General features: G+C 35.3%; 1 protein-coding gene and 1 long non-coding RNA gene across 2 annotated transcripts in view; one reads left to right on the top strand and one right to left on the bottom strand.

Moving 5' to 3' along the window:
- Window positions 1–3,241, top strand: part of etnk1 (ethanolamine kinase 1) — a 14,139-nt gene extending 10,898 nt beyond the window's left edge. The window contains exons 7-8 of the mRNA XM_032504899.1: window positions 56–129; window positions 343–3,241. Coding sequence (XP_032360790.1) covers window positions 56–129; window positions 343–415 — 147 coding nt within the window. The 3' untranslated portion in view covers window positions 416–3,241. The remainder of the gene's footprint in view (window positions 1–55; window positions 130–342) is intronic.
- Window positions 1–9,060, bottom strand: part of LOC116672927 (uncharacterized) — a 12,097-nt gene extending 3,037 nt beyond the window's left edge. The window contains exons 1-2 of the long non-coding RNA XR_004327690.1: window positions 9,048–9,060; window positions 6,189–6,198 (exon numbers count right to left, since the gene is read on the bottom strand). This is a non-coding gene — a long non-coding RNA (uncharacterized LOC116672927). The remainder of the gene's footprint in view (window positions 1–6,188; window positions 6,199–9,047) is intronic.
- Between the last annotated feature and the right edge of the window lie 1,111 nt (window positions 9,061–10,171).

Genomic DNA, 10,171 nt, shown 5'->3' with positions numbered 1-10,171 from the left:
GTGAATACACACTAATCCTTTGTGTCTCTGTGTTCTCCTTCTCCTCTGTGTCTAGGCATCTCATTTCTTCTGGGGTCTCTGGGCTCTGATTCAGGCCAAGGTCTCCACCATTGACTTTGACTTCTTGGGGTATGCTGCCATCTTGAAACAAACTGTCATTCATACTTTATCAGCAGCTTTTTCAAGAACATTTGAAACATCCAGATTGATATAATTTGTCATCTCAGTGCACAGTGTATTTAAACAGTCTGATATGTTTGCACTGGTATCAATGTAGCTAACATGTCACCTACATTTTTATCTTATCTTAGCGTTGACTCTGCTCTTCTCTCTGTCTCTCAGATATGCAGTCCTGCGCTTTAACCAGTACTTCAAGATGAAACTGGATGTGGCTGAGCTGAACTTACCCGAGTAAAAGCCCCCGCCCCCTCGTGTTCTCTTCCTCCTGCTCTTCCTCCCTTCCAATCTGCTCTGAGACTCGCATGACGACTGCAGAGCGCCCTGTAGGGTTTGTTAGTAGGGAAGAGCCAGACTGAGAGTCTGTCCTGTTCAGTGCCTACAGGTTCCCTCTACATGTCTGTATCTCTATAGACTGAATGGACCACAAGCTTCTCCATCCTCTGCTGTCACACCTTTTGTTAACTGGTAGCCCAACTCATTTGTAATGTGGGCATATGTGAAGTAGAGACTTTTAAGACCTGCTATAATGTGAAGCCCACATGGCTGAATTTATTCTGGTCATTAATTATTCTAATATCAATTAGGATATAAACATGATATCAGCGTATTGTATTTATATAAGCAGCTTTTCTTGTAGCTCAAATTACTTAGTTGGTAGTGGAATGTCACCTTATTCACCACCAACCTATAGTAATTGCCTACATGAACGACCGGTGGCCCCAACACTAATCTGATCACCTGGAGACCGCTTCCTCATGTGTGCATTCTAGCCAGCCAAGCTAATGACCAAATTTATATTTGCATGAAAGCTATACAAAGCATTCTTTGTTTGCTAAAGAACCAAGATGAAAGAATTAAAAAAAAAAAAATTCCAACATGGAAAGACCAGTGCTGTTCCTAAATCCCATGTGAGATGAGCCAAATCACTCAAAAACAAAACAAAACAAAAATTGAAAACAAACTTGTGGCCTGCCTTGTGACTTTCTTGTTTTCACCTGCATTTCCATCAGCATACTGCGCATGGGTGGTGCACCAGAATAGCTGTGTAGCCATTGGGCTGTGTAGTTTGGTAAGAACATGTGTGTTGCGGCTTTCTGGACTGAAGGTAGAAACCTTGAGTTGGAGGAGAGCATCAATAGTTGCACTGTGAGCAGTCTTTTGACTTGAGGGAGATTTTCACTGTAATGTGCGTTTCATGTTTGTTTTGACACATGGCTTTTGTCGAAGGTCTTGACTGGGGACGAGCTTGCGTCTCACTGTAATTTGAACATTCCATGTTCATAATGCTGGATAGGAAATTTGGTTGTAGTTCACATGGTAAGTTAGCAGTGCTGGGGACGTTATTCACTGTGACATTGACTGTACTAAACGAGACCAAACCATTATATTGTCGGCTCCGTGTCAGGGAAGGTTGGGAATCATCTCTAATATTAAAGAACGCTGCTCTTCAGTCCTGATGAAGTTTTTTTAGACTTTAGACCAGTTTTTGACCAGTTGTGTATTAGGACAAGTGTGATACGGCCTTGCTGACTGTCGGATTGCTTAGCCATTATTGGTATGCACATTTTTAAGCGCCCAATGTTGAAAAATATTTGGGGAAAAGAAAGTGGACTTGGTTGCATACATACATACAGTACATACAGAACATACATACATACATACATACATACATACAAACAGTTTTGTTAAAACATTGTAGTAAAAGTCAGCCGTAAGTGGGACCTGAGGAGCAAGAGCAACCATTATTTTTTTTCTTAGATGGTCTGTTGGGGAAAAAAAAAAAATAATGGTTGCTGTCAGTGACTGTTCTTGTTATTCACCTTTGACCTCCATGTTAAAATGTTCATGGTTTTTAAAGGAGCTTTAGGAGGCCCTTTTTAAAAACTAGAACAGATTAATCTCTTGGTTACTTTAACAAGCCTACCCCCAAGTGCTGACATCTGTTTTCTTGCTTATTTCCATAATGCACACTGTATCATGTTCCATGTAGCAAGAAAAGAGAATTGGTATAAATATTATAGACTTTTTATACTTGTTGCTGAGGCTGAGGTCTTTGAGAGTGTGTAGATGTTTGCTAACGCAGTAGCAGATGACTCTTGGGGCAAATATAGCATATTTTTTAAAGAAGAATAAAAAAAAAATTAAAAGTGCCAGAAAAGCAAGTGATTTTTTTTTCCGAGCAACTTTAAGTTGCTCGGAAAAAAAATGAGCATGAGCGTCACGTGTAAAATATGGTGAAACGCATTTTCTTGTTTACTCCAAAACCGTTTGCAAATCGCATGTTGAGCCAGCTGTTCTCAGTTGCACCACGTGTGCAAAGCTCCTTGAAGAGCCATTACTGACAAGACTGGTCCATGTTAACACTCCTGCCGGGGTGCCTGTGTAAGCTCTTGTTTTGAAGTTTTAACGTTGGGCCTATTATTTTCTTTATTATAGTGTTGTGTTTTTCATGTTGTTAAATTAAGATGGAAGAATTTAAGAAATGGTTTATGTCAGGCCTAATATGAATTTAAAATGTATGTTTATATTTGGTGGTAAAGGATTTTGATACATTACTGTTTTGACTTGAGTTGGAGGAACGAGAGAATGTTTTCTGTTGGGTTAGTAGTAACTATCAGACAGAATTTATACAATCCGCAAAATTGAATGCACTTGTTTAATTTGACTGCCACGTAATCCGAATGGTTAAAATTGTATGAATGATAACTGCTGAAATAGTTCCTATATGCTTAATTTCCCCATCCATCTGAAATGAATACATTTTCACTGTATATTATACATGGATCACCGTAGTACTGCTAACAATATGAACCTCCACTACTGTTTAACATTGTACAAAAGTCTGTCTTAAAATTTCTCTGGCCACTTTAGAATATGTTTATATGTACAGTAATCACATTTAATAGAATCCTTGCTTGTTCTCAAATGTGAATGAATGTGTGTATATATAAGGAGTTCCTTTCTTTTTCTAAAGGTGAATAATTGCCTAGGGTAAGAGTTGAAATAAACAAATGACATTTTCAATACTGTAAACATGAGAAATAAAGTCTATTTACCCTTATCTGTTTTTTTTTTTTTTGGGGGGGGGTGTTAAACTGGGTGCTCTGTCTGTTGCTGGTTTATAGTTAGGGGGAGAAGGGAGATTGCAGCTAGAAACCTTTTCTCACATAATTTCTAAATTACACCGTGCGCGGGAAAACCAAGCATAGGCCTATGAAAGTGTTTCTACATGAGGTCCCAGGTCACCACATGGTTAATCTTCCACCTGTAGGCAGATTAATTTCCACCAGAGATGAGTCCAATGAGTCGTCCGCCAACTTTAAGAGCATGACAGACCGGTTACTGAAGTTGCAGCCGCTGGTGTGTGGTGAGAGGAGCAGAGGAGAATGGATGCATCTTTGCTGAGAGTCAGCGACGTCTTTCCCCAGCTTCACACACTGCTTCCTGACGGACAGGAAGTCTGAAATTGAAAGAAATGGTCCCATATTAAATTTGATGCAAAAAAACTCCTAGCGCTAAACTGAAAAAGTGTCTGCCATGGGACGCTGGAGCTGACCGCTTTTGAAGTGGGAGAGGTGTCAGCATGGAAAAAAAAAAGATTGAAGTATAGAAGATTGAAAAATATTATTAAAATAGCCATGATATAGTATGTTGAATTTTGTAAAATGAAAAAGCCATAGTGTAGTATGTTGATAAAATACCCTTAGTGTAGTATGTCAAAAAAAGTGATTAAAAAAAGCCATAGTATGTCAATATAAGTGATACGAAAGCAATAGCATAGTATATTTTTACAATAGCCACAATGTTAAAAAAAATGATACAGTATAAAAAGATTTTAAAAAAGCCATTATATAGTAAATCAAAAAAAGGGAAAAACAAACCATAGTATACCATGTTGAAAAAAACAATAAAAAAGCCATAGTTAGTATGTCGAAAAAAAAGAGCATTGTATAGTACGTTGAAAAAAAGCCATAGTATAGTTTGTAAAAAAATAATATAATAGCCATAGTATAGAATGTCAAAAGATTAAAAAGCCATAGAAAGTTTTGGGAAAAAATAATAAAATAGCCATAGTATAGTGTGTCAAAAAAAGCAATAAAAAAAGCCATGGTATAGTATGTCGACAAAATTATAAAAAGCCACAGTATAGCATGCGTCATAACCACTGCACCATCACCACCCTGTTGAAAAATGTCTAAACTAATGATAAAAAGGACATAGTATAGTATGTTGAAATAAAACCATAGAATAGTATGTCAAAAAAAGATAAAATAGCCATAGTATAGTATATCAAAAAAAGTGATAAAAAAGCCATTACGTAGTATGTTGACGAAAGGCCGTAGTATAGTATGTCGAAAAAAAAATGATAAAAAGACATAGTATAGTGTGCCGACAAAAGTGATTAAAAAAAGACATATTATGATATGTGGAAAAAAGACATTATAGTATGTCAAAAAATGATTAAAAAAGCCATAGTATAGCATGTTGAAAAAAAGATAAAAAAGCCATAGGATAGTATGTCAATAAAAGTGATAAAAAAGCCAAAGTATAGCATGCTGAAAAAAATAATAAAAGGACATGGTATAGTGTGTTGAAAAAAAGGTGAAAAAGCCATAGTGTATTTCTCTCCTAAAAATGATAAAATGGCCATAATATAGCATGTTGTAAAAAAGCTATAGTGTAGTATGTCAAAAAAGGAATTAAAAAGCCATAGCATAGTATGTCAAAAAAAATAATAAAAAAACATTGTACAAAATGCCAAAAAAAGTGATTAAAAAAAGCCACAGTATAATATGTGCAAAAAAGCCAGACTATAGTATGTTGATAAAAAGATAAAAAAGCAATAGTATAGCACGTGTCATAACCACTGCACCATCACCACCCTGTTGAAAAATGTCTGAAATAATGATAAAAAGGACATAGTATAGTATGTTGGAAAAAAAACAACATAGTGTAGTATGTCAAAAAAGATAAAATAGCCACAGTATAGCATGTCATAAAAAAGCCATAGTATTGTATGCTGAAAAAAATGATGAAAAAGCCGAAGTACAGTATGATTGAAAAAAGCCATAGTATAGTACGTAAAATTTAAAAAAAAAATAGCCACAGTATAGGATGTCGAAAAAATGATTAAAAAAAGCCCTAGTATAGTAGTTTGAAAAAAATGATAAAATGGCCATAGTAGAGTTTGTTGTAAAAAAGCCATTGTATAGTATGTTGAAAAAAAGTGATAAAAAGTAATATTATAGTATGTTGAAAAAAGGAATAAAAAAGCCACAGTATAGTATGCCGCTAAAAGTCCACACGTGACCTGTTCCTTTCCTCTGTGTGTGATGATGTTTGTTTGTTTTGACTATGCTGTATTTCTGTTTAAATTGTAACTGGTGTGCCGTCTTGGCCAGGTCTCCCTCGGAAAAGAGATTTCAATCTCAAGGGACTTTCTGGTTAAATAAATGTTAAATAAATAAAATGTCTTGTTTTTTTTAAAAGTCATAGTATAGTATGACAAAAAAGTGATTAAAAGTCGTATTATAGTTTGTTGAAAAAACATAAAAAGCCACAGTATAGTATGTCGGAAAAAAAGTGATAAAAAGTCATATTATAGTTTGTTGAAAAAAAAGAATAAAAAAGCCATAGTATAGTATGCTGCTAAAAGTCATAGTATAGTATGCCAAAAAAGTCATAAAAAAGCCACAGTATAGTAGTTTGAATTTTTTTTTTTAAATGGCCATAGTATAGTATGTCGAAAAAAAGTGATAAAAAGTTATACATATACATTAAAGTATGTTGAAAAAAGAATAAAAAAGCCATAGTATAGAATGTCGCTAAAAGTCATAGTATAGTATGTTGAAAAAAGGAATAAAAAAGCCAAAGTATAGGATGTCAAAAAAAGGACTAAAAAAGCCACAGAATAGTATGCTGAAAAAAGTGATTAAAAAAGCCATAATATAGTATGTTGAAAAAGGGATAAAAAAGCAATGGTAAATCATGTGTCATAACCACTGCACCATCACCACCCTGTTGAAAAATGTCAAAGATAATGATAAAAAGGACATAGTATAGTATGTCAAAAAAAGATAAAATAGCCATAGTATTGTATGTCGAAAGAAATTGATAAAAAAAGCCAAAGTATAGTATGTCAACAAAAGTGATAAAAAAGCCATGGTATAGTATGTCGATAAAAGCCATAGTATAGTATGTAAAAAAAATAAAAAAGATAAAAAGCCATATTATAACATGTGGGAAAAAAGCCATAGTACAGTACGTCGGGAAAAAAAGTTTTAAAAAAAAGCCTTAGTATAGTATGTCGAAAAAAGTGATGAAAAAGCCACAACATAGTATGTTGATGAAAGGCCATAGTATAGTTAGTTGGGGAAAGAAATGATAAACAGCCATAGTATTGTATGTTGACAAAAAAGCCATAGTACAATATGCAGACAAAAATGATTTTAAAAAGTTACATTATAATGTGGAAAAAAGACAGTATACTATGTCAAAAAAAAGATAAAGCCATAGTAGAGCATGTTGAAAAAAGTGATGAAAGGCCATAGTGTAGTATGTCAATAGTGTGTGAAAAATGTGATGATAAAAGCCATAGTACAGTATGTAAAAAAAAAAGATAAAATACAATATCCATTGTATAGTATTTTGAAAAAAAAACCCAATAAAATAGCCATAGTATAGTATGTCAAAAAAGTGATATAAGTGCCATGGTATAGTATGTTGAAAAAAAAAAGTGATAAAAAAGCTATTGTATAACACGTGGACAAAAGCCATAGTATAGTATGTTGAATAAAGTAATGAAGAAGCATTAGTATAGCATGTTGAAAAAAGTGATTTAAAAGATTCTTCTTTTGTTTTTAAATTTTTAAATTTATTATTAATAAATTAAATTTGGAATTTGATAAATAATTTGAATAATTTAGGCTTTTTAAAACTGTATTGGGTATGCCAAGCACATCCAGGAAGATACATGTATTATTTGAGTTAGTATCAAAGATGATCACAAGATGGCAGTACATCCCCTAAAAAGAAATTACCATGCGTGCAGGTCCCCAAAACTGGCAGATCTTGTTTGAAATATCAATGCTTATTAACAGTTTTCAATATTTAAAATGAAGGCAGCTCATTAATGTGCATTGTATTAAACCTCTCCATTTAAAGCACATAGGAAAATACTGAATTTACTGAAGAAAACAATCCCTCTGAAATAGGACTAGATTGCTATGTGACATTGCGCCCTGGCCCAGTGTTCCATTGTGCAGGACAACATTTGGTTTTACAGTCTGGATGTAAGAAATATGTCTAAATAAAGGCAATATAGAAATGACTGGGTGAGGTCTGGGGGGCTCAAGCCTGATGTCAGATAAAACATTAGTTGTTAGGCTTATTAGTCAGTGAAATCTGCTACCAAATGCGATAGTGTAATGTGTTTGTTTGTCTATGTGCTGCAAAAGTGCTGTAAGTAAATAAGTAATGCATACACAGGCTTTAGTAGTGCACATGTTTACAGTTTGTCATCCCAAGGGTTAAATTAGAAACTCATTCATGCCTCACCCCCCCTAAACCAAACAAGTAATTTCTTACCATTCTCTGGAAGCAAATCAGGCCTGCCTTTCGTCTCCCTAATGTGAGCACTGTCTTATACAGTCCAACAATTACAACAGTGCATTATCCAACTCGCTGACTGTAATTCAATTAACTTCCTCCCCCCGGCTTTATCCACCCGGATAATACACACATTAATTAACAACAGAATCCAATATTGGCTGTTCTGTGCCTCCACTTATTTTCATTTCCCATAAAAAGGTCAAAGCAGCCACTCCAAACTGAAAGACAATTGGTGTAAGTGTGTAGTAATGGATTACACTTCTATATCACCAAAGCTCAGAGTGTGTGTGTGTGTGACAGGGAGCAGTGTTGGTAGTCAGAGGCTGACGGCTGGGAGAAATGCTGACACAGCTGTGATGCACATCCATCGCAGTTGTCATTCCACCAAACTCATAAGGCAAAGTCTCAGTGGAGTTGGAAAACAAACGATGCAGGCAGGCGGAAAAAATCTTATTGGTCTCATTTCTTTCCAGGCAGAACTATCTCAATCTCCATCTCTCTATGAAGAGAGTCAGATTTTCCAAATTTTTCTTTGCATTCAGAAACCTTACAGTAAAGCTATTAAAGAGTCTTTAGTAGCAATTGTACAACAAACCAAAACATGCTGAGATTGTGTAAAGAACCTCTGCCAATATATCATTATAGAATTTCAAATATCAAATATGGTATTGGCCAAAAAAAATCACTCAGGCTATAATGCAGATTCATACATCCAAATGTTTTAGATAAATTGGCTTAAGATGACTTAAAATTGCTTACATAGTCTCACCTGCCACCAAGGTATTCATGTTATAGTAGCTTTACTTAAATAAATACTAATTTGTTGATCAGTTGTGCTTCATTGAATAGACTGCAGTTAAACAGTCCATTATTCTACTGGTCAAAAACATCAACTGATAATGAAATGTCATCAGCTTCCAATAACTTCTTAAATATTACAAAAACTCAATTTGTTTTCCATTTGCAGAATCGGGGCATAGTATTTGATTAATTTGAGTTTCTCTGGTTGACACTTAACTTATAAGTTGAGCTAAAAAGTTATACATGAACAACCAAACCTGCAAAGATGTACTCAGGGGCAGCAAGGTTGTGGTGCTTCTTATTGGAAATGTTTTGTTTGTGTCACCTCAAGACACTCTTTAATAATATTAAGAATACTAATAATAATAAAAAAGCTATATTTTACTGCAACTATAAAAAGGGCACATTGTCTAAGCATGGCTGTGTCTATGGGGTGGCTGAGGGTGCCCTGTGACAATTTTATATCAAAACTGTGTCTCACCTTGGACTTCCTAATACAAATGCCCATAACACAGGCAAGGGAAAGAGACAGGAACATCCCACTACAATCAAGCAGAGGAGCAGAGAGAGAGAGAGTGTGTGTGTGTGTGTGTGTGTGTGTGTGTGTGTGTGTGTGTGTGTGTGTGTGTGTGTGTGTGTGTGTGTGTGTGTGGTTATAGGGGTGGGGTCAGGGCAGTCCTGTTCATCCCTATTCAACATGCCATCCTAATTACCAGAGGAGAGGGAAACAGTAATTAGTAGCGAGTCTCACCTCGTTAATCACAAAGGGCTCCTTCTCTCTATTTATACCTGATTCATGGTTTGCTTATGCACGGCGAGATATTTCTGTTTCTGTTAATTGTGTGCTGCTCCGCTCCGCTCGCTGTGGTTTGCTTGCAACCCCAAGTGACACACGCGATGATACGCACACAGACACACCTCTGCTACACCTACCTTGTCTCATTATAGGCTACTACTTACTGTTTTGCTCAAACAGTCAAAGCTGGTAAAAGACTGTCATTTGTCTCACACCCGATTCGTGTCTTAGTCATAATTAGCCTATTAGCTTGGATCCCTTGTCTACCATTTCACCGCGGCAGGAGGTGGGAACGTTCTTTTCTTGCCTTTCGTTTCTTGTTTTGAATATTTTAATGACTTTTAGCGAACTTAACTGCATTTAAGTAGAAGGAGAGGCACGGTAGAATGTGAATATTTAATAATGACGCAAAACAGGAGTAGTTTAAGATGGCCGCTTAATATTTCAACATAAGGTTTTCCTTGACCGTTTGTGCCCTACTTCATCCACTTGTCACTTGTTTTTGCTACCCTTAATATGAAAACTGTATTATTCACAAACACAACATTGAATATAAGATAAATGTAAATGAAAACTCTTGTAACGACAACAATAAAACCTATGGTTGCCATCTTTGTTTGAAGAAACAAAAATGCACTGGATTGAATATTTATGTTCCTGGCAGGAGAGAAGATTCTGGAAAGAATCTTCAAAACAGTTAAGTTAGGAGAAATTTCCTTATACTGTATCTTTGACTTGAAAATAGGTCTTGTTTTTAACCAAAAGTCCCAAGAACTTTTATTT

Source organism: Etheostoma spectabile, chromosome 23 (genome assembly GCF_008692095.1).
Source record: "Etheostoma spectabile isolate EspeVRDwgs_2016 chromosome 23, UIUC_Espe_1.0, whole genome shotgun sequence".
Lineage (NCBI taxonomy): Eukaryota > Metazoa > Chordata > Actinopteri > Perciformes > Percidae > Etheostoma > Etheostoma spectabile.
Note: the sequence above shows the minus strand (reverse complement) of the source record. Positions and strands in the feature narration are given on the sequence as shown.